We start from the raw sequence: 24,237 nt of genomic DNA, 5'->3' as shown, positions 1-24,237 counted from the left end.
CATACAAAAAAACGTCAGATAATCGGATCGCGAGTACCGGGCATTATAGGCACCTCTCCTCTTTTATACTCAGTTGTGACATGACACTACTTGTATATCAAAGAACATTTTTTTGCTTGTCTTGCAAAGCGCTCTCAAACCAAGGTTTTACTAATATATATGTAAAAACACATAAAACGGTATACTTCTTATCCTCCACTTCTATTGGAGCACTAGCACTTTTTTTGCTAGTACTTACATTGTGTTTTTTTTTTTTTGAGAACACATAATAAGGCATGATTATACACATTTATTGTTTGTATTGTTTTATTTCCTTGTTCTGATGAGTTCTTCACTACATTTTTATACAGCAGCCTTCCAAAATCAATGGTTAAACCTTGGCCACCAGCCCACATCCATTGCCCGCCACAGTCACATATCCTCTAACAGCCATTCTCCTCAATGAGGTCCTTTCTCCTTCCCCTCCCAACACATAAACGTTGCTCATCGTCTCACACAAGCTGTCTAAATTTTAAGAAATAGATCTGGGCTAAAAATATTATTGTGGCATCCAGACCTCTTGCTTCATTTGTTACCCAGGGAATTCTAGATAAAACCCGACTCATTGCTATAGGAAAACACTTTTCACAGATCAGCCCCAATGCACAGTAAGACTAGTGTGGATATCTACTGGAACAGAAAACAGAAACAAATCATGTGTTCAAAGATGCACCCTTACATCATGTGATGGTAATGTACATCTGTTTTCAATTTTAAAGCAGATGAATATAAATTTATTTTCAGCTTCATGAGAACTGGCCATATGCACAAAATCTATGAAATTCAACACCTTTACAAAAGGTATAACAAAGATGAGGTCGACAGACATATCAGACAATATTTGGCTTTTAAGAAATCGTCCTCGCCCAATTATTATGCAAGTTAGGCCGATTAACACAGCGGCGCGGCTGCTACACTATACTCGGGCCGCGGAAGTAATGGTTTACCCCCCCCCTCCTCCTCTGTACCCCCCTCTCCTCCACAGCCACCTCTCTGTACTACAGAGAGGTGCCAGTGTGGAGGAGGGGGGCGGTGAACAGAGGTGCCAGTGTGGAGGGGGGGTACATTACACAGGTGTGGAGGAAGGGGGGTACCGAGAGGTGGCAGTGTGCAGGAGGGGGGGTACAGAGAGGTGGCAGTGTGCAGGAGGGGGGGTACAGAGAGGTGGCAGTGTGGAGGAGGGGGGGTACAGAGAGGTGGCAGTGTGGAGGAGGGGGGGGGGTGTACAGAGAGGTGGCAGTGTGGAGGAGGAGGGGGTACAGAGAGGTGGCAGTGTGGAGGAGGGGGGGTGTACAGAGAGGTGGCAGTGTGGAGGAGGGGGGGTACACTACACAGAGAGGTGGCTGTGGAGGAGGGGGGTACAGAGGTGCATAACATGACAGAACCTGAACAAAGAACTCCGGTTTAATAAAAAATGCCACTCCTAGATCCAATTGCAATCTAATGGTCACATTAATACACAGATGTATATGGGATGGGCGAGTACACTTTCAATGACTTGGAATGCTACCTATCATTAGTGGGTGCGAGAGCCAGTCCCACCGTGATCACTGGACCAATACTGCTGGTTTTGCAAGAAAAAAGGGCCTAAAATATTGGCCAAAAATTGGTACCATATATCGGCCTCCCCGATTAAAAAAAAAAAAAAAAAAAAAAAAATCGGCATCGGCCAGAGAAGAACACATCGATTGACCTCTATAATAAAGTGCACTTTCTATTAATTGTACATCACTAAACTACTTTCTCAAATGATTCAGAACTGTAGGAATCCCAAATCCGTGTAGCTTAAACTAAATGGACACCATCATATGGTTTATTAAAAATAGGATATACTTTCAGATTACCAGGGTTCTACTTTTTCTCCTTTTACTAAAGCGTGTAAATGTCCCAAAAACTCAATCCTTTTTCACCAACACTGAATTTGTGTTTTGAAATTTGATAAATAAACTTTAAAACATACAGCCAATTATGTTTTGTATTAAAAAAAAAAAAAAAAAAAAAACAAAACAAAACACATTTTTCAACGCTATCGTTGCAGTGACTTAGAAGTGCCAAAACACAAAATAACTCCCCAAACACTACTACTGATTTATTTTTTAATGCAGCACTTCCCAACCCTTGTACTAAAAGAAAAAAAAAAAAAAAGTTCTCCTTCAAAATGTATGAATCGTTTGATTACAATAGTGCATATTTTATTTGAACCTTGCATAGATCTTTTTCTATTTTGCATTGAAGGACACTGTAAAAATATGTAAAAAAAAAAAAAAAAAATTGTATAGCAGGTTCTGCTAGCAAATGTGATAATCGATGTGTGCTAGCAGTCATGTGGTGCCCTCTATTGGTAAAATATGAGAAATAAGACGAGAAATAATCAACCAGTTACAAAACATTGCCACTGTAGACCAGTGGTTCTCAAACTTTCTAGTGCCATGACCCCTTGATAAAATTTCCCAAGTTTCGGGGACCCCCAACAGAAAAATTATTTTCATAGTGTGGCAAGTGATTTTCTCCCCAAACCCACGGACATTTAGCGTTCTCCGAGTGCCTTCCACTCTACATTTTAGGATGTACCACTCTCTCTCTTTGTTCTCCTCTCCTTCCCTTTTATCTCTATATCCAAATTTCTTTTGTTTTTTTTCCCCCCATCGCTCTCTCTCTCTCTCTCTAGCCATCTTTCTTGTTCTCCCTTATATTCTTTCTCTCCCCTTTTCGTTGTTACTCCCCCTCTTTTCCTCTCCCTTCCATGCATTCTCTCTTTATTCCTTCTCTTACTCCTTGTTGGGGGGAGGGGGGTGCATAGGGAATGGAAAGCGTAGCCTTGCTGGAGGGAGTTCTGATCAGCCAACATAGGTGCTCGTGATCAAGGTCATCTGCTGATCTGAGAACTGTAGTGGGGACTTTTAATGGCAACTATAATCACAGGCAATGTTACTCACTGTGTCTCCAGCTCTGTGGTGTCTCACAGTGAGTGACCCCTATGCCGAAATCAGGAGATGGGTCTCCTCCAGCCCCTCCCAGTTCACATTCCTCACTATTCAGCTGACCTCTAGTCTCCGCCCCCCATCCATGCCATGAACTGAACGAGTGACTAGGAAGAGGCTGAGGGGGCGGCCGCGGGCTCCAGAAACAGCCCTGCTGGGCAGCCATGAAAAGGCTGAGAGAGCGGTGCGGGCTTCAGGAACAGCCTGGGATTCGATGACCCCTGGCAAATCGTCATTCGAACCCCGAGGGGGTCCCGACCACCAGGTTGAGAACCACTGCTGTAGAGAAAAGCATTTACATTTTACAGACTTTTTAAATACTGTCCCAGATTTTTAAAGAAAAGCTGCTGTACATTGGATATATCACCAATGTGCGTGTTTATTGTATAAACCATCCACAGATATGGCAGCGACAGTCTCTGGCCTACTGCCCTAGAACCTACAGGACTGTCACTACCATGGATGTTTGTGATATGTCCAGAGTGTAGCAGCTTCTATTTTTGTTTCTGGCCAGTGTGCATGGACGGCTCAGGTTATCTGACAACCTGGGTTGGAGTGGCAGGGGGCAGAGCTGCTTGGAGAGGAGAGTCTCTTTGGTTTACTACTGGCCCGTATTTGTTTCACAATATTGTTTTTTTTTCTTGTCCATTAAACCCACATCATAAAAAAACTATCAATAAATGGTGTACTCACTCAGTCACTATGGGATTCATTTTCAAATTCCGGAAAAAACAAAAACCTGGTTGATCCTGCTGTTGTTGGTCTCCCCTTCCTGTCCATGTCCCCACTGCAGATGGGGATTTCACAGAGCAGTGTTGGCAGTTAGTGCACAAGCTCAGTTTTCAGTGTATTTCTACCCTGAGCATTGCCTCCCTATCATAACTAAGAAGCCAGTGTGACAATAGAATCACACATGTGGGCATATACATAGTGTTAAATGACAGCCCACTCCCTCTCTTCCTTCATGCTAACCAACTGAACACAATCGGGGTGGGATATTAAATCTTGATTGATGAAGTCTTTACCTCCCTGTTAACCACCATGTTGCAGTTACATCGTTAATCTGGTTGAAAAAGTCCATCCAGTTTAACCAACATAGAAACAAAAAAAAAGAAAAAAACACAAGCAAATAAAAAACTTTTTTTAATTATATATATATATATATATATATATATATATATATATATATATATATATATATATATATATATATATATATATATATATATATATATATATATATATATATATATATATATAATAAATGTATTTAAACACACACAATATCATAATGCAATTGACACAATCCTATACCCACAGTTAATCTGGGTGAAAGGCAAAAAAAAAAAAAGAACCCTAATAGGCAATTGTATTTTCCCTGGATCAACTTTACCTATAAATATTAGTATCCAGTTATATTATGTACATTTAGGAAAGATTCCAGGCCTTTCCAAAAAACAATCTACCGAGATTCAGATCCAGCTCTTCAGGGAGGGAGCCTATTCCACATTTTCACAGCTTTTACTGTGAAGAAACCTTTCCGTAGTTGGGAGATGAAATCTCTTTTCCTCTGGATGCAAAGAGTGCCCTTTGTCCTCTGATGACCTTAAAGTGAATAACTCAACACCCAGTTCACTATATGAACCACTGATGTATTTATACATGTTCATCATATCCCCCTTAACTGCTTGCCGACCAGCGCATGACTATATATGTCGACAGCATAGCACGGACAGGCAGAAGGACGTATATATACATCCCCTTTAAGAAGCCGGAATTGTGGACGCGCGCCACTGGGAGCTCCGCGACTCCGACCACGGTTCCCGCGGACTCGATGTGCACGGGAATACCCGCGGACTCGATGTCCACGGGAATACCCGCGATTGTGTCATGGTGAGGAAGAAGGGGGAAATGCTGATGTAAACAAGCATTTCCCCTGTCTTCCTAGTGACAGGACACGGATCACAGCTTCCTGTAATCGGAAGCTGTGATCACTGTCGGGTCACACATAGCCCATCCCCCTACAGTTATTACACATCCCTAAGCACACATCCCTAGGCACACTTAACCCCTTCAGTGCCACCTAGTGGTTAACCCCTTTCACTGCCAGAGTCATTTTCACAGTAATCACTGCATTTGTATAGCACTGTTCGCTGTAAAAATTACTATGGTCCCAAAAATGTGTCAAAAGTGTCCGCCATAAAGTCGCAGTCACGATAAAAAAAAAAAAAAAAAAAACGCAGATCGCCACCATTACTAGTAAAAAAAAAAATAGTTTGGGAGCTTTTTAAAGTCAGCAGCTACAAATACTGCAGCTGCTGACTTTTAAAATATGGAAACTTACCTGTCCAGGGCCCCCGCGATGTCGGCACCTGAAGCCGATCTGTCCATCGGCTCTCGGGTGCTGCTCCCACCATCTTCGGTAAGGGAATCAGGAAGTGAAGCTTTGCGGCTTCGCTTCCTGGTTCCCTACTGTGCATGCGCAAGTCGCACTACGCAATCTGAATGGGTCCCTGCTGTCTTCTGGGACCCGTGTGTCTCCCAGAACACAGGGGGGGGGGCGGATTGGGCATAGATATCCGCGGATACTACGGCTATCGATGCCGGGAAGTGGGAGCAAATGCCTGCATTATACATGCATCTGCTCTCCCACCGTCCCTGAAAGGTACCAAATGTGGCACCCGAGGGGGGGGGGGGGGGGGGGGGAGTAATCCGAAAAGCAGACGTTTCTTTATATGGTAAACACCGCTTTAATCTCCTCTTCTGAAGAGAGAATAAATTCAGTTCCTCTAATCTTTCCTCATAGCCGAGCTCCTCCATGCCTCTTATCAGTTTGGTTGCCCTTCTCTGCACTTTCTCCAGTTCCCCGGTATTCTATTTGTGAACTGGTGCCTAAAACTGAACTGCATATTCCAGATGAGATCTTACTATTGATTTGTACAGGGGAAAAATGATCTCTCTCTCTGCAGACCAAATCTTTGTTATTGCCAAAAGTTAAAAATGTTTGAATTAAAATATATACAGTATCTCAAAAAAGTGAGTACACTCCTCACATTTTTGTAAATATTTTATTATAGCTTTTCATGTAACAACACTGAAGAAATTACACGTTGCTAAAATGTAAAGCATTGCATGTACAGGTTAGCTTGTAAACCAGTGTAAATTTGCGGTTTTCTCAAAATAACAACACAGCCATTATTGGCTAAAAACTAAACTAAACCGCTGACAAGAGTGAGTACACCCCTAAGTAAAAATGTCCAAATTGCGCCCAATTAGCCATTTTCCCTCCCCGGTGTCATGAGACTTTTGTATTAAATTTGGAGTTATAGCTGTCACTCCCTCATATTGGTCACTGGAAGTTCAACATGGCACCGCATGGCAAAGAACTCTGAGGATCTGAAAAAAAAAAAAGAATTGTTGCTCTACATAAAGATGGCCTAGGCTATAAGAAGATTGCCAAAACCCTGAAACTAAGATGTAGCATGGTGGCCAAGACCATACAGCGGTTTAACAGGACAGGTTCCACTCAGAACAGGCCTCGTCATGGTCAAGATGATGAGTGCATGTGCTCAGCGTCATATCCAGAGGTTGTCTTTGGGAAATAGATGTATGAGTGCTGCCAACATTGCTGCAGAGGTTGAAGGGGTGGGGGTCAACCTGTCAGTGCTCAGACCATACGCTGCACACTGCATCAAATTGGTCTGCATGGCTGTCGTCCCAGAAGGAATCCTCTTCTAAAGATGATCCACAAGAAACTGAGCCTGCAAACAGTTTGCTGAAGACAAGATTAAGGAAATGGATTATTGAAACCATGTCCTGTGGTCCGATGAGACCAAGATAAACGCATTTAGTTCAGATGGTGTCAGGCGTGTGTGGCTGCAACCAGGTGAGGAGTACAAAGACAAGTGTGTCAAGCATTGTGGTGCGAGTGTCATGGTCTGGGGAGCTACAGTTTATTGAGGGAACCCTAAATGCCAACATGTACTGTGACATACTGAAGCAGAGCATGATCCCCTCCCTTCGGAGACTGGGCCACAGGGCAGTATTCCAACATGATAATGACCCCAAACATACCTCCAAGACGACCACTGCCTTGCTAAAGAAGCTGATGGTAAAGGTGATGGACTGGCCAAGCATGTCTCCAAACCTAAACCTTATTAAGCATCTGTGGGGCATCCTCAAACGGAAGGTGGAGAAGCGCAAGTTCTCCAACATCCACCAGCTCTGTGATGTCATCATGGAGGGGTGAAGGAGTGGACGACTCCTCCAGTGGCAACCTGTGCTCTGGTGAACTCTTTGACCAAGAGGGTTAAGGCAGTGCTGGAAAATAATGGTGGCCACACAAAATAGACACTTTGGCCCATAGTGCGAGTGATAGAGATATAGAGATATAGATTATATATAGGGGTGTAACGGATCAAAAAACTCACGGATCGGATCGATCCTCGGATCGGGAGTCACGGATCGGATCATTTTCGGATCAGTAAAAAAAAAAAAAAACACAAGACAAACAAAAGTTTTGTCTTTTTGTTTATTAACACTCTTAAATTACTTTGAAATTATATAAAATCAAGTTACAGTGCACAAGGCATAATATCTTCTTTTTAACATAATGAAAAACAACTTTAAGTGCAACATAAAGGCATGTCTTCTTCCTTGAGACATGGGCCAATGGGCAAAGAGCCAAAAATAACTAAAAGTGCAACATATCTTCTTCCTTGAAACATGGATAGTGAAAGCCTAATATGTCCACATCAAAGAAGAATAAAAGAAAGAAAGCAAAGCATTCCTGAGCTTATAATTTCAAATTCTTTTTCAAAAAGACAAGGATGTCTACATGCTCTGGGGAGAGTGTGGACCTCTGTGCAGTCACTATGTCCCCTGCTGTTGAGAACACCCTCTCAGAAGGAACTGAAGAGCCTGGCACAGCGAGATAGCATCTTGCCATCTTGGCAACATGAGGGTATTTACACTCATTGCTTTTCCACCATGTCATCGGATCACCATCCACTGTAATGCCGCTTGCTGCCAGCAGATAGGATTCCACCTCCTCTTTGATGATGTCAGCAGAAGTCTTGTTGTCTTTGCTGGCAAAGGTCTCTCCAAAAAGCTCTGCCATCGCCGACTTCTTTTGTGGAGGAGATGATGAGTCCAAGTTTGCTCCTGTTGGCTCTGCAGCTTGAGCTTGACCCTGCACAAAAAAATTGTTGATTAATTAAACCTATTATTAATTTTCATGTTTCATAGACATGAAAAATGTGGAAATATTATTGCCACATTTTTCATGTCTATGAAACATGAAAACAACAACATTTAATAAAAGCCATTATTACAAAAAAAAAAAAAATGTATTTAGATTAAAATTTATCATTTTTAAAGAATATTCTTTATTTACCTCATCACAGTCTTTAGTGCCCAGACTGCTCACAATCTCGGTGGTGAGGTCACTATATGTCCTCTGGCGTAGGGCAGGGTCCATGTGAGACAGGGACTTTAACCTTGGATCCAGGGCAGTAGATCTGTGAAGGTAGTCCTGTAGAGTAGGGGGTGAAGTGTATCTGGGCTGCAGGTCCTCTCTAATGGCAGTCTTGACATCTTGTGTGATGGTGCTGTCTTCCACACCTGGAGCCATGGATTGTAGAATCCTTGTTTTTAGGGGCATGATCATCGATACAGATGGTGAACTTTCAGTGCTCAGAAGAGATGTTACCATCTTGAGGGGTTGAAGCACCTGGAGGACCTCCTCTGCCACTCTCACATCATCATCAGACAGGGTAATGATGTCCTTGACAATTTTCTTTAGGGTCTTGTCAGTCAGTGCAGAGTATATAGCTGCCTGCTGCTCCAGATAACGCTCCAGCATATCATAAGTGGAGTTCCACCTGGTTGGCACATCATTTATGAGCTTGTGTTTAGGCAGCTTTAGCATTTATTGCTTTGTTTTAAGCACATGGGCAGCTGTTGTGCTTCGGTGGAAATAGGAAACCACCTTCCTGATCCTCCCAAGGAGGCGGTCCATCCTACTGACAGAGATTCCCTTTTGAGATGCCAAATTTACGACATGTGCAAAACACCCTATCTGTGGGCCCAGTCCTGCCTCAATCACGGCATTAACTTGGTTTTTGGCATTGTCAGTTGTGACTGGGATATTGGTACTGGGCCTCTTTAGCTTCCATTCGTCCACCGCTTCTGTCAGCACCTGCGCAAGATGAGCGCTTGTGTGACTCTCGTAGAGGGGGCGTGTCTGCAGCACCGGACTTCTCATCTCCCAGTCTGCCGTGATGAAGTGAGCGGTTATTGTTATATAGCTCTCTGTTCCCCTGGACGTCCACCCGTCTGTCGTGAGCGCAACAGACGATGCTTGGGATAGTTCATCCACGACTTTTTTCTTCTCCTGTTCATAAAGTTCTGGCACAACCTTTTCGCTGAAGTGGATGCGCGACGGGATGTTGTAACGTGGCTCAAGCACTTTAAGCATGTGCTTAAAGCCCTCGTTCTGCACAATGGAATATGGCCTCATATCTGCACCCATAAACACGCCGATCGCTTTTGTAATGGCTTTAGCCCGGTCCGATTGTGGAATGAGGGGCTGTTTAAATGCTGCGGTGATGAGTGGTTGCTGAACAGCTTTTGTTTTCACTCCTGTGACTGTCAGTGGAACACCGGGGTGATGACGCTTCAAATGCGTGGCCATACTTGACGTGTTTCCACTATCGTATGGCTTTCTTGTGCCACAGTGCCTACACGCCGTCATGGTTTTATCTACCATCCTCTTTCCCTCATGATCATATTTCACAGGGAAGCCAAAATGATCCCATACAGGAGATTTAAACGACGCGGGGCTTTCAAGCTCCTCCGTTCCTCCGCTCGCCATGACCACACTATGTGTGTGTGTGGACTGATTCCTTGCCAAAGTAGAGGCAGGATGTGGAGGTGCTTCGGTAGCCTGGAGGAGCAGAACACTGGGCACAGTGGGCAGTCAGTCGCTCGACTCGCCAGTCAGGGAAGCTCACCTGGAAAAAAGGAAAGAAACTGCGCTAAGACCTAGAAGCAATCTTGTGCAGCCGGCGGCTGTCCACAAAAATTACCTAAAACTCAGTGGAAGCAGCAATCCTTCTGCAAAACCCCAATACAGTGAATAAAATATAGAAAAAAAATAGGATTGCGCTAAACGTAATATTACAATAGTGAACGACCGACGTAAACGCATGAATTGACAAGAACACCATAAATACAAAAAATTAGAAAAAAAAAAAAATATGGATAACCTAAAAGTCAATTTGGATAAACGTACAAAACGCTGCAGTTATTTGAATTTGCATGAACCTGTGAAAATTCCACCATCATATAGTCCCCACTCCCCACTGTAATAGCCACATTCTCCCCCACCACTTATGTAATATCCACAATCTCCCCCGCCACTACTGTAATATCCAGACATCTCCCCACTGCTGTAATATCCACGTCATCTCCCCCACTGTAATAATATCCACCATTGCCCCACCTCACTGTAACATCATCCACCATTGCCGCCACCTCACTGTAACATCCACCATGGATCCACCATGGCGGTGGCGACAATGGTGGATGATGTTACAGTGAGGTGGCGGCGATGGTGGATGATGTCAGGGGTGGATGATGTTACAGTGAGGCGGTGGCGGCAATGGTGGATGATGTTACAGTGAGGCGGTGGCGGCAATGGTGGATGACGTTACAGTGAAGTGGCGGCAATGGTGGATGATGTTACAGTGAGGCGGTGGCGGCAATGGTGGATGATGTTACAGTGAGGCGGTGGCGGCAATGGTGGATGATGTTACAACATCCACCATTGCCCCCACCTCACTGTAACATCCACCATTGCCCCCACCTCACTGTAACATCCACCATTGCCCCCACCTCACTGTAACATCCAGTCAGACTCATCCACTAATTTTTCCCACTAATAATGATAGCCAACATTGCCCCCACACTAGTAGTAACACTGTAATAAAAATAATAGCCATTTTTCCCACTAGTAATAATAATAATATAGCCAACATTTCCCCCAGTACACACTGAAATTAATAGCCATTTTCCCACTAGTAAATAATAATAGCCAACATTGCCCCCAGTACACACTGAAAATTATAGCCATTTTCCCACTAGTAATAATAATAATAGCCAACATTTCCCCCAGTACACACTGAAATTAATAGCCATTTTCCCACTAGTAAATAATAATAGCCAACATTGCCCCCAGTACACACTGAAAATTATAGCCATTTTCCCACTAGTAATAATAATAATAGCCAACATTGCCCCCAGTACACACTGAAAATTATAGCCATTTTTGATGAATCAACTCAGAATCAACTGTACTTACTACTACTGTACTCTGGTCTCTCACTGTACTCGCAGACTGCGCGCTCTGGAAGAATACACGTGCAGACTGCAGAGGGAGGGGTGATGACATCAGCACGCACCGCCGCCGGAGCTAGGCCGAAGCCGCGGCCTTTCCTAAGGACACGGCGGCGGTGCGCTCCGCGGATCGGATGCTGTGCCGATCCGTACAGGTCGGCCCGTTCGGATCGCGGATCGGACATGATCCGTATATATATATATATATATATATAATCACACACACACACACAGTATATACTGTATGCATTTGAATTTAAAACAGTTTGTTAAAATTATTTAATTTTACTCTGTATCCCAAAGGACGTTTGATTTTTTTCTTTTTTATTAGAACATGTGATCAGTAGCAGAGGACTACTCTGTATCCCAAAGGACGTTTGATTTTTTTCTTTTTTATTAGAACATGTGATCAGTAGCAGAGGACTACAGTAAAAGCTCCTCCTGCTTATGTTTCCCTGCAGACAGGCTAGGAAAGAGCTGGGTCATGTGACAGCTGTATATCGATTAGAAAAAAAGGTTCTTTAAAAAATGCCTGTTGCTATGCAGGCCCACGAAATCTGTCTTTGGAATCACCTAGGATCCTGACATCATCTCCCTCTAATGCGCCTGGGAAATATGTGTCATCATTTCCCAGGATGCAGTGCGCTACCCAATTATCACTCCCCATCCAAGACTTCCAGGAAGTGCTTGTGGGCTTCACAATGCCCACAAGCAAAATGACAACGGTGTAGACATAGTTTTATAAACTATCTTTTTTGAATAACTATGCTGAGCGGCGGTGGATTGTAAAATGGTAAGTGACCGGATTTATATTATAAAAACGCATAATGAAAGGACATACATTTAAAAAATGCTAATTGTGGTTGGAACCCCGCATTAAGGTTTGTCTTTGCTAAATCTGACAGACACAAGCTGGATTTCACTGCTTCCTACACTTAGAGGAATTAACAGCTCCTGCTCCACATACCATCTTGGCATGGATTGTCGCAGACCCAAGCATGATAAAAAAAAAAAAAAAAAAAAATATTGCAGAAAGTTTTTCAGACTTTTTTTCTTCAACCTGTTCACCATTTTTAAACCAAAAAGGAGGGGTGGGGGGTCGTCACCTGCCTATCTTGGATTTCAAAGCTTTGAATGCCTTCATGTAAACCCAGAAACACCACACGGCATCCACTGGTCCTTTTATATTCTTCCCCCAGGAAGATCTTCTGGTTTCTACATGTACCCAACTTTCCTGCACATTAATGCTTCCTACAATTGGTTATGGGACTCCTTCTTAACCAGTTTGTGGCCCAGCACTTCACCAATCTTCAGCACACTGGTTGTTTACCAAAGTGTTGGCCCAATATTAACAATGCTGCAATCTTGTAGCATCTCTATGGAGAGATATTTGGATTACCTCCTGTTAACATAACAGTCAGAACATGTGAACAATATATATATACTGTCCGATAAGAGGCTTTTTTTTATTATTATTATTTAAAAGGTGATGTGTGTGTGTGTGTGTGGGGGGGGAGCACAGTTTCTCATCTAGAAACAGAATGGTGAAGACTATTGGTGCAAGTATGTATGTATGTCTGGTGGACAGTTCACAAACTTTGCATAGCATTTGCACTTTATATGTTGCTTTGGATCGATTTTTTTGCACATCCTTAATTATTTGCACTATATGTATGGTAATTAAAATTTAGCGCTGCTTTCGATTTTCTTACAATTTGTATCACAGTTGTCTAGTAGCAGATTTATTCTTTCAGCGCAGAATATTCCTACATTTTTAACTAAGAAATAGTGTTTAAACATGGTTATATGTATACTTTTCAGCACATATTTAGGGATTATAAAATAAACATATGTAAATGTATTTGTTATTTATGTCATTAAGTGCAACCAAAGCTGAAATAAACAAACCTGTTTCCTTGCCAGAAGGATCCCTATTCTGTGTGTGGAAACAGTGTTTTTTCTGCCAAAGTCCAAAACACTCCTTGCTGTATTAATCATGTGACGTCACAATGGGCAGATCTTCAGGTGATATCACTGGATAGCCGCGCCCAGTGGCATATCTAGGGTATGGCAGCCATGGCAAGCGCCATATGAAGGGGGCGCTGTTGAGTGACTGGGCAGCAAGGCACTTACCAGGGTCTGAGGGTCTTTTTTTCCCTCCTCCCGAGCAAAGACAGGATCTCCTTTTCAGCATCTTTGCTAATGGACAATGGCAGCGCTATCCCTGCTGCGTTCAGCCACAGCCCTCCCCTGTTCTCCCATTCCATCTAGTTGGATTAGCAGCGCACAAAGAAGGAGGAACATCAGTTTCTCCCTCTCCTCTGAAAACTGAGGCCTTAAGTGATGAAGATTTCATCACTTCCAGTATTGGTTCTGCATTTACCTGGCCTTGGAGGGCAGAGGAGGGATCGGGGGTCTAATAAACCCCAGATTTCTCCATAAAGAGGATATGTCACTATCCAAGGTATCACAAGGGATGATAAATATCACTAGTTTTGTTAGCTGTTTTTTTGTCAAGGTTATCTGAAAGATTGGTTTCAAATGTTTCGACAGGGGCGCAGTTTCAGTGCTTGCCATAGGCGCAATTTTCACTAGATACGCCTCTGGCCACGCCCCCCCCCCCCCCTTGGCTAAATAAGAAATGACAGACAGCGGGAGCCAAAACAACAGAGGTAGCCAGCATCAGAGGAAGACAGTGTTTTTTTTATTTTTAGTTGGCAGCCACGGCGGACGAAGCAGACATCAGCAGAGAGAGAGGAGGGAGTAGAAACCACCGAAGAGAGAAGACACGATTTTTAATAAAGGACTTGTCAAAAACGTCTCTTGCGTTTTGTAACACTACACTTTTTTTGGCGGTGTAGGGGTACAGTGTACCCCATACTCATTTACATAGAGGGGCCAGGATCTGGGGGTCCCCTTGTTAAAAGGGGTCTTCCAGATTGCGGTAAGCCCCCTGCCCGCAGACCCCCACAGCCACTGCCCAGGGTATGGACCTTGATGCGGGGCACGCAATTTTATTTCACAATTTTTATTTTGCATTCAGCGGTAAACCCTGTTGACAGATGATGACTCATTGGCTGTTAAGGATGTGGCTGCTGGCACCTGGCCAGCTCCTTAGCAACGAGCTAAATACAGTGCATTTATAAAAATAAAAAAAAGACAATGCATGAAAACTGCATACAAAAATGCACCAAGAACAAGGGTTTAAAAACAACGCACTGCAAAACGTGCCCGAAAAGCGCATGAAGCACAGCCCACATAGACGTGAACATAGACTTAGTAAGGGGGAGCATAAGATTTGCTGATTGCAGAGCTACTAGTCTGACTCAATAGGGGGTATGCCAGCTAGACCTCTGCATCAAAAATGAAGGCATTACATTCACACAATATGTAACCCTACAACAGCATCTCCAACTTACCTCATACATGATGGTATTAAGATTCTGCTGTCCAACACTGTTCTTATTTTTTCTTGCCTCCCTTTGCTGTGCTTTCAAGTCTGTAAGCAGATATAAAACCTATAGAGCAGAAGAAAAAATAAACATATTTAAGGTCTATAGGGGTTCGAAAACAAAACAAAAAAAAAAAAACAATAAAATCAAAATTCTCATTACTTAGTACATACTAGAATGGTTAGTCCTAGGTGATGAGTTCACCTGAACTACAAGGAAAGCAGTCAAAAGGAGTCACTATGTTTGCACACACTCGTCACACAAAATCTAAAAGACAACAGATGAAAATCTTCCATTGATTTTATTACACTGTTTTTTCACCGACATTCTCTCATTCATTCCACCAAGTCATTTTTTTTGGTAAAGTTGTATTGTATAGGAGAAACAACAAAACTCCAATATCAACAAATAACCATTTGATGTCTTTCATTACCAAGCCCACTGGCAATCTATTGCCATATTTTACTTACATTTTACTTCTATTGCCTACTGACAAAAATACTCCCAAATCTGTGAATGTGTTCAAAGTAATGAAAACTAAACAGAGTCAATCCAAAATTTATAGTTGCTGAAATACAATGCATTTCCCTTAAGGCTCTTCAGTTTCAGTGAAAATCCTCATTCTGGCTGGTCCCCCACAGAGAAGCAACACAGGGTTTGTTTTATGTGGAATGTAACTGGTATAATAGCGAGGCAAGTGGAAAAGGAGTCTCGCCCCCTCTGCGGTCCTGGTTCTTTGAATAAAAGGTCTACAAGGCACATTCCAGTCCCTCAGACAGAGGATTTACTTGTAAAATCTGCAGGGAACTCTATACCACAGCCCAGAGTTGAGGCATTAAGTAGCATTAAAACTTAAAGGATGAAGTGTTCAGAGTGGGACCACACTGTATATGGATACAAGTTTCACACCAGCGACCAGCAGGTTGAAATCTCTTGCTGAGGGATCACTTTCCCTTTTTTTTTTTGCGCAGGGCCATAGAGGGAGGCTTGACGTAGTGGCTGCTCTGTTACCAAGTGTGAAGCCTTTTGCTTGCTAAAGCTATACCAGCTCTGGTAAGGTTCCATGTACATACATTCTTGCACTGTTGGGGCTAAAAACACATTATGGTGTCAATGCCCACCTGCTCTATCTAGCATGCAATTAATTTATAACACATATTGTGTCAGTAGCCACCTACCTAGTATGGAATTCAATCATAACATATACGATTCCAGCACCCACCCTAACTTTATAACACATATGCTGGTTGCTTTATTAAAACTAGAGAGTGCAAAATCTGGTACAGCTCTGCATAGAGACCTTCAGGTTCCAGATTTTTTTTTTTGTAAAACCTTTTTTAATTACATTTTGGATAAAGGGAGGGAGATTATAACAACTGTCAGTTTTTACTGCTGTCTGTTCCCCCGTTAAAGCGGTTGAAATAAAAAAGTAAAGGCATAATGTGCTAATATGCATTGCATACTAGCACATTATTAAAGACTTCCCTTGAAAGGAAGACCTCCAGTGGCACCACAGACGGGCGTTCATTTTGGCCCAGTCTTCTGTTCTGGTTCCTGGGCTGTGGCCGCTTGAATAGCCAAGCTGCAATGTCGTCACACCCACGGAACAGAGATGTAAAGGAACAGCACGAGTATGCCGTTCCTTCAGAGCGCATGTGCCAGTGACATCACCAGCTGCTGCTCACTAGAATAACTCTAAACATGCATCGTTTATGAGATATTCACTAAACCTACAGGTGAGCTTTTATTATAAGCTTATCTGTAGGTAAAAATAAAAAATTGGAGAGTTTACTATCACTTTAAGGAGATTCGCCCTCTCTATTTGTCCAAGAATTATAACAAACGTCATATTTATATAATTAAAGTGATTCTAGTGCATAAATATTCAATTATTCGTGTATCTCAAGATTGGAACCTGAGTATTCACATATCAAAATAAATTATTAATGGCCATAAACATATTCCCTATATAGAAGTCCTAAAGATTATGTATAATTGTGCTCTTTCCCTTCACTGTTAATTGTGACAGTCCATGGTAAGGGTGACAATAAATCCTGCTTCCCTTGTCACCACCATGCTCTCTAGCCTCTCACCTTAGGCATGTTAAAAGCCATCATAGAATATAGCTCTACGGATGGTGTAATGCTGCATGTTCACCTCTTGGAGTGCTCTATGGAAACCTCCAATGCTATTCTCTCTCACTCATGTGTTAGTGCTCCAAACATAGTTTATTTTTTTTACACTCTAGAGAATAAAATGGCGGTCGGTGCAATACTTTGTCACACCGTATTTGCCCAGCAGTCTTACAAGCACATTTTTTTGGGAGAAAAATACAGTTTTCGAAGAAAAAAAAAAAAATAAGACAACAGTAAAGTTAGCCAAATGTTTTATTACATTGTGAAAGATAATGTTACGCCGAGTAAATTTATACCCAACATGTCACGCTACAAAATTGCGCCCACTCGTGGTATAGGGACAAACTTTTACCCTTAAAAATCTCCATAGGCTAGAATTATTGCTAATCACAGGGATACCTCACACGAGTAGTTTGAACACCGCTTTCATATGTGGGCGCTACTCACTTATGCATTCGCTTCTGCACGCGAGCTCAGCGGGACAGGGCGCATTTACATTTTTTTTTTTTCTCATTTATTTTACCTTTTATTTTTTCACTGTTCTTTAAAAAAAAAAAAAAATTGTGTCACCTTTATTCCTATTACAAGGAATGTAAACATCCCATGTAATAGAAAAAAGCATGACAGGTTCTCTTAAATATGAGATCTGTGGTCAAAAAGATCTCATATTTACACTAAAATGCAATAAAAAAATGTAATTAAAAAAAAAAAAAAAAATGGCCCTTTAAGAGCCATGGGCGGAAGTGACGTTTTGACGTCGCTTCCACCCTGCATTGATTTGGAGACGGGTGGGGGCCATCTGCCCCTCACTCGTCTTCATGTCAGGCTAGGAAAAGGATCCGATCGCCTCCGCCGCTACCGTTGGCCAGAGTAAGCGGCGGAGGGCACTGGAGCGCGGCAGGAGCCACAGAAACAAAACAATTTTTTCGGCCAATATGCTTCAGCCACCAAAATTTCAGTGCATTTCTATTTTTTCTTTCGTTTTGGACAGATTGGAGATGGATTAGAATACCCGCCAGGTTTTTATCACTACCTCTGCACCCATTAGATAATGGGTCTTCAAACTACAGCCCTCCAGTTGTTCAGGAACTACAATTCCCATCATGCCTAGTCATGTGTGTGAATGTCAAGAGTTTTACAATGCCTTATGGGATATATAGTTCCGCAACAGCTGGAGGGCCGTAGTTTGAGGATCCCTGCATTAGGGAGATATATCCTCTCTATTTGTCACGTTTACCGTCATTAAAAGTGAAAGAAAAAGAAAAATTTGAGTTGTCCCCAGAACATTTATAAAGGGCAAATATTCCAATGGGGACATTAGTTTTGATCACTCTGGTGACAACCTGGTATTCCTTGCGTTTGTAGGGACTTCCTGTTTCTGGCTATGGGATACGAAGTGACAGGAGATGTTCCAAATGGTACATACAGGGCCATCTTACTGAGCGGGCACCCCTGGGCACGGCCCAGGGGCCCCAAGTGCTCATGGGGCCCCATCAGGGCTGGCTCCGCCTCCGTTGTCTTTCCTCTGCGGTGACTGCCGCTCACGGATGGGAAGTGACGGGGAGTACAGCGATGTCAGATAGTTAGAGGGAAAGCGGAGAAGGATGCTGCAATCACTACCTGGGCTGGCAGTAGGGGGCCCTATAAGTGGTGGTTGCAGCCAGCCCCCCCCCCCCCCTAACCAGCGGTCTGCACCGTGCTGGAATCAGCGCCTATTGTACAGCCCGGATTCACTGAGCTGCAGAGCTCTCCATGGACCCTGCCCCATAGGTGGAGGCAGGACCAATTATCGGCTTTGTCCAGGGTGGGGATGGCATCTAACATCCAGTCCTGTCCTGCACTGGAAAGCTACCCAGGGAGTAGCGACAAAGGCAGCTGCATCACTACTCCTGTCACTGGTAGGCTATCAGCCTAACGCTGGTAGCAGGACCAGAATAGAGGGGGGAAGGGCAATTGGGAGCAGCACTAGGTAGGTACTTCAACAACCCCCCCTCCTTCCACCCTCATCTGCAGCCCATACATGACCAGTGATGCTGGAGTAGTGTGTGGAGCAGCCTTTTGATTTCACGTTTTTTTCACGCCCCCTCCCTCTGTGTAGCAGAGAATGTCCAGAGCATGAAGAAGTGTACAAGGTCTTTTTTCCTGTGTTGTAATGCAGATGCCTAAATATGAAGGGGGTGAGGGGTGGCTGCATATAATTGGCTGGGGCAGCTGTAGCGATATGGTGTCTGCATGGGGCAAAACATTACTATTGTGTGACAACATCAACCCTTACATGGCCAGCTTTATGTCAACCAAGAGCAGATAAATCTTATTTGAGGGCTTCAAGATTTCTTTGTCACTGAACTTTATTTCAAGCAAGGACTACTGTTCCCACTCACTTCAAACCTCAAGTGTTATATGTGCACACAGTCTGTAAGCATGCAATCTTTTCTAAATGAGAATTCACCCTGTTAAAGATGCATATAGTTTCAGCAAGAAGAGGACACAGAGTTTTTATACCTGGCTGTTTTAGATTGCAGGATATTTGTCCAGCACTTAGGCATGGCTCACATTAGTGTGATGTGCGTTGTAGTTATTTGAGGTGTGATTATGTAGTGCAACTTGTGAGCGATTTTGATGATTTATACTCCCGTACCATTTTGGTGCAATTTTATTCCTAGTAGTCAAGGGGCACTGCTGCTGTTCCTTTGCCTTGAAGGAGAGTTGAGGGATAAATAGCTCTGAACAGTAAGAGGCTTGTTTCTGTACATCACATACAGAAACAGTTTACTTAAGGCTGCATTCACACCTGAGCGTTTCGTTTTCAGGCAGAAAGTCACATGTTTTTGCACAGGTCAAAACATCACCAATGTAAGAAGCATAAAACCGCCGCCAATCATTCGGTACTCTGACAGAATAACAGTCTGCCGCAGACTGTCATTCCGTGACAACAGAAGACATGGACCCTGTGAAGCAGGTTCACAGATTCATGTCTTCAAGTAGTAAAAGAACCTCCCCGCAGTTAGAAAACACATCCTAGGCACACAGTTAACCATTTGATCGCCCCTGATGTTAACAATGTCATTAGTACAGTGACAGTAAAGCATATTTTTAGCACTGATCACTGTAATAATGTCACAGATCTCCCCCAAAAAAGTGTCAAAAGTCAGTCAGTCTGATTTGTCTGCCAAAATATTGCTGTTCCACCAAGTCGCTGATAGCCACCATTACTAGTAAAAAAAAAAAAAAAAAAAAAAAAAAAAAAAAAAATTAAAATTAAAATTAAAATGAGAGGATAGAGATATATATATATATATATATATATATATATATATATATATATATATATATATATATATACACACACATATATACATACATAAATACAGATTTTAAATATATATATATATATATATATATATATATATATATATATATATATATATATATATATATATATATATATATATATATATATACACACACACACACATATATATATATATATATATATATATATTTTATTCCATAGCTTGAAGACGCTATAACCTTTGCGAAAACCAATCAATATACGCTTAATGGGGTTTTTTTTTTTTTACCAAAAATATGTAGCAGACTACATATTGGCCTACTTTGATGAAGAAAATAGAATTTTTACATGTTTTATAGCAGAAAGTAAGAAATATTATATATATTTTTTGAATTGTCTGTCTTTTTTTGTTTAGAACGCAAAAAATAAAAACCACCAAAGGAAAGCTCTATTTGTAGGGAAAAAAGGACATAACATTTTATTTGGGAACAGCCTTTTGCACGCAGTGCCATAACGCAAAACAATGGCCTGGTCACAAAGGGGGATACACCTTCTGGGGCTGAAATGGTTAAAGAAGCCTTTAGAACCACTTTAATGTGTATGGCCAGCTTAGGGTTCAGTCCCTCCTAAATTGCTGGGGAACATAGTGCCTTGCCAAGGACACACTCCCTGTCTGCATAAGCATATAATTGGTTCCTTTCTTTGCGTACATACCTCATAATTACTTAGCAATGCCGCATTTGCATCTTTTCTGGAATAAATAAGAAACATCATTAATGACAAAATAATGTAAACATAATAAAACAACTACAAACCTCAGCAGTGTTCATTCGTTTCACTGACAATGACCACCCAATACTGCCTGTAATCCAATCTCCTACTCTATATACAGTAAGTGTAAAGTAATCTAAGACACTGTATATTAATGCAACACAACCTCAGTCCACACAGACCCTGCAATGTTATGCCCATAACCAACTTACACCTCCATGCTTTCTTCCTGCGCGTGGTCCTACACCATTCTACTTCCCCCCGGAAACAAAATCACTGTAAAGAGGGTTCCGCTGTCTAGTCACATTCGGCTCCCCATCACAGATTGCTCCGGAAGTGACGTTTCGTCGCCGCCATCTTGCTACACCCCACACTCCTGCACAGTAATGATAGAGTGAGAAGGGGCAAGCGGACATCTTGTTACACCCACCGGAGTTTTAGAATTCAAGTATTTTCAACACAAAACGGAGCTTATATGCTTACATACAGTATTTGTAAGTTCAACGGACTGTTTACATGTGAAAATCAGAGGTGTTCTCTGTCACATTAGCAACCATGTAAGTTCAGCAGGGTTGCTGCCGATTTTAAAATGTAACATCTAAACAGTCCGTCGGATTTCCAATTTCTGTATTCAAGCATATAAGCTCCGTTTTGTGTTGAAAATAACTGTGAAATCTAAAACTCCGGTGGGTGTAACAAGATGTCCGCTTGCCTCTTCTCACTCTATCATTAATGTGCAGGAGTGTGGGGTGTAGCAAGATGGCGGCGACGGACCGTCACTTCCGGACTTATCTGTAATGGGGAACCGAATGTGACGAGACAGCGCCAACCTATGTCCCACTGTTTAGAAAGTTCCGCCAACCTATGTGCGGTACAGGAACAAGCCCCCTGTATAGAAAGTTCCGCCAACCTATGTGCGGTACAGGAACAAGCCCCCTGTATAGAAAGTTCCGCCAACCTATATGCAGTACAGAAACAAGCCCCCTGTATAGAAAGTTCTGCCAACCTATTTGCAGTACAGAAACAAGCCCCCTGTATAGAAGGTTCCGCCAAATTATGTGCTGTACAGAAACAACCCCCCTGTATAGAAGGTTCCGCCAACCTATGTGCCATACAAAAACAAGCCCCCCCCCCCCGTATCGAAGGTTCCGCCAACTTATGTGATGTACAGAAACAAGCCCCCCATATAGAAGGTTTTGCCAACCTATGTGCAGTACAGGAACAAGCCCCCTGTATAGAACGTTCCGCCAACCTATGTGCAGTACAGAAACAAGCCCCCTGTATAGAAAGTTCCGCCAACCTATGTGACGTACTACAGAGAATCAAGCCCCCTGTATAGAAAGTTCTGCCAACCTATGTGCAGTACAGAAACAAGCCCCTTGTATAGAAAGTTCCGCCAACCTATATGACGTACTACAGAAACAAGCCCCCTGTATAGAAAGTTCCGCCAACCTATGTGACGTACTACAGAAACAAGCCCCCTGTATAGAAAGTTCTGCCAACCTATTTGCAGTACAGAAACAAGCCCCCTGTATAGAAAGTTCTGCCAACCTATGTGCAGTACAGAAACAAGCCCCCTGTATAGAAGGTTCCGCCAAATTATGTGATGTACAGAAACAAACCCCCTGTATAGAAGGTTCCGCCAACATATGTGCCATACAAAAACAAGCCCCCCCCCCCCCCCGTATCGAAGGTTCCGCCAACTTATGTGATGTACAGAAACAAGCCCCCCATATAGAAGGTTTTGCCAACCTATGTGCAGTACAGAAACAAGCCCCCTGTATAGAAGGTTCCGCCAACCTATGTGCAGTACAGGAACAAGCCCCCTGTATAGAAGGTTCCGCCAACCTATGTGCAGTACAGAAACAAGCCCCCCGTATAGAAGATTCCGCCAACCTATGTGACGTACTACAGAGAAACAAGCCCCCTGTATAGAAAGTTCCGCCAACCTATGTGACGTACTACAGAGAAACAAGCCCCCTGTATAGAAAGTTCTGCCAACCTATGTGCAGTACAGAAACAAGCCCCCTGTATAGAAAGTTCCGCCAACCTATGTGACATACTACAGAAACAAGCCCCCTGTATAGAAAGTTCCGCCAACCTATGTGACGTACTACAGAAACAAGCCCCCTGTATAGAAAGTTCTGCCAACCTATTTGCGGTACAGAAACAAGCCCCCTGTATAGAAGGTTCCGCCAACTTATGTGCTGTACAGAAACAAGCCCCCTGTATAGAAGATTCCGCCAACATATGTGCCGTACAAAAACAAGCCCCCCCCCCCCGTATCGAAGGTTCCGCCAACTTATGTGATGTACAGAAACAAGCCCCCCATATAGAAGGTTTGCCAACCTATGTGCAGTACAGGAACAAGCCCCCTGTATAGAAGGTTCCGCCAACCTATGTGCAGTACAGAAACAAGCCCCCTGTATAGAAGGTTCCGCCAACCTATGTGCAGTACAGAAACAAGCCCCCTGTATAGAAGGTTCCGCCAACCCATGTGCAGTACAGAAACAAGCCCCCCATATAGAAGGTTCCGCCAACCCATGTGCAGTACAGAAACAAGCCCCCTGTATAGAAGGTTCCGCCAACCTATGTGCAGTACAGAAACAAGCCCCCTGTATAGAAGGATCCGCCAACCTATGTGCAGTACAGAAACAAGCCCCCCGTATAGAAGGTTCCGCCAACCTATATGACGTACAGAAAAAAGCCCCCTGCATAGAAGGTTCCGCCAACCTATGTGCAGTACAGAAACAAGCCCCCTGTATAGAAGGATCCGCCAACCTATGTGCAGTACAGGAAAAAGCCCCCTGTATAGAAGGTTCCGCCAACCTATGTGATGTACAGAAACAAGCCCCCTGTATAGAAGGTTCCGCCAACCTATGTGCAGTACAGAAACAAGCCCCCCGTATAGAAGGTTCCGCCAACCTATATGACGTACAGAAAAAAGCCCCCTGCATAGAAGGTTCCGCCAACCTATGTGCAGTACAGAAACAAGCCCCCCATATAGAAGGTTTGCCAACCTATGTGCAGTACAGAAACAAGCCCCCTGTATAGAAGGTTCCGCCAACCTATGTGCAGTACAGAAACAAGCCCCCTGTATAGAAGGTTCCGCCAACCTATGTGCAGTACAGAAACAAGCCCCCTATATAGAAGGTTCCGCCAACTTATGT

General features: G+C 43.0%; 2 protein-coding genes across 2 annotated transcripts in view; both read right to left on the bottom strand.

Annotated features, from left to right (window-relative positions):
- The window catches only part of LOC120926643 (CGRP receptor component), a 57,640-nt gene extending 36,244 nt beyond the window's left edge, over positions 1 to 21,396 (bottom strand). The window contains exons 1-3 of the mRNA XM_040336767.1: positions 21,280 to 21,396; positions 21,011 to 21,047; positions 14,837 to 14,935 (exon numbers count right to left, since the gene is read on the bottom strand). Of these exons, the coding sequence (XP_040192701.1) occupies positions 14,837 to 14,935; positions 21,011 to 21,047; positions 21,280 to 21,287 (144 nt within the window). The 5' untranslated portion in view covers positions 21,288 to 21,396. The remainder of the gene's footprint in view (positions 1 to 14,836; positions 14,936 to 21,010; positions 21,048 to 21,279) is intronic.
- On the bottom strand, positions 7,739 to 10,309 carry LOC120926642 (E3 SUMO-protein ligase ZBED1-like). Its single transcript, XM_040336766.1, has 2 exons — positions 8,416 to 10,309; positions 7,739 to 8,211 (listed from the first exon to the last, which is right to left on the bottom strand). Exons 1-2 carry the CDS (start codon positions 8,947 to 8,949, stop codon positions 7,816 to 7,818), a joined length of 930 nt encoding a protein of 309 aa, XP_040192700.1. The 5' UTR covers positions 8,950 to 10,309; the 3' UTR covers positions 7,739 to 7,815.
- Positions 21,397 to 24,237: the final 2,841 nt, after the last annotated feature.

Source organism: Rana temporaria, chromosome 2 (assembly GCF_905171775.1).
Source record: "Rana temporaria chromosome 2, aRanTem1.1, whole genome shotgun sequence".
Lineage (NCBI taxonomy): Eukaryota > Metazoa > Chordata > Amphibia > Anura > Ranidae > Rana > Rana temporaria.
The sequence above is the reverse complement of the archived record's forward strand: the minus strand, read 5'-3'. Positions and strand labels throughout refer to the sequence as shown.

Coding starts and splice junctions, on each gene's coding strand:
- LOC120926642 (XM_040336766.1), bottom strand. CDS start 8,949: ATGCTAAAGCTGCCTAAACACAAGCTCATAAATGATGTGCCAACCAGG. Junction 8,212..8,415: donor GCACTAAAGACTGTGATGAG/GTAAATAAAGAA, acceptor TTTTTTGTGCAG/GGTCAAGCTCAAGCTGCAGA.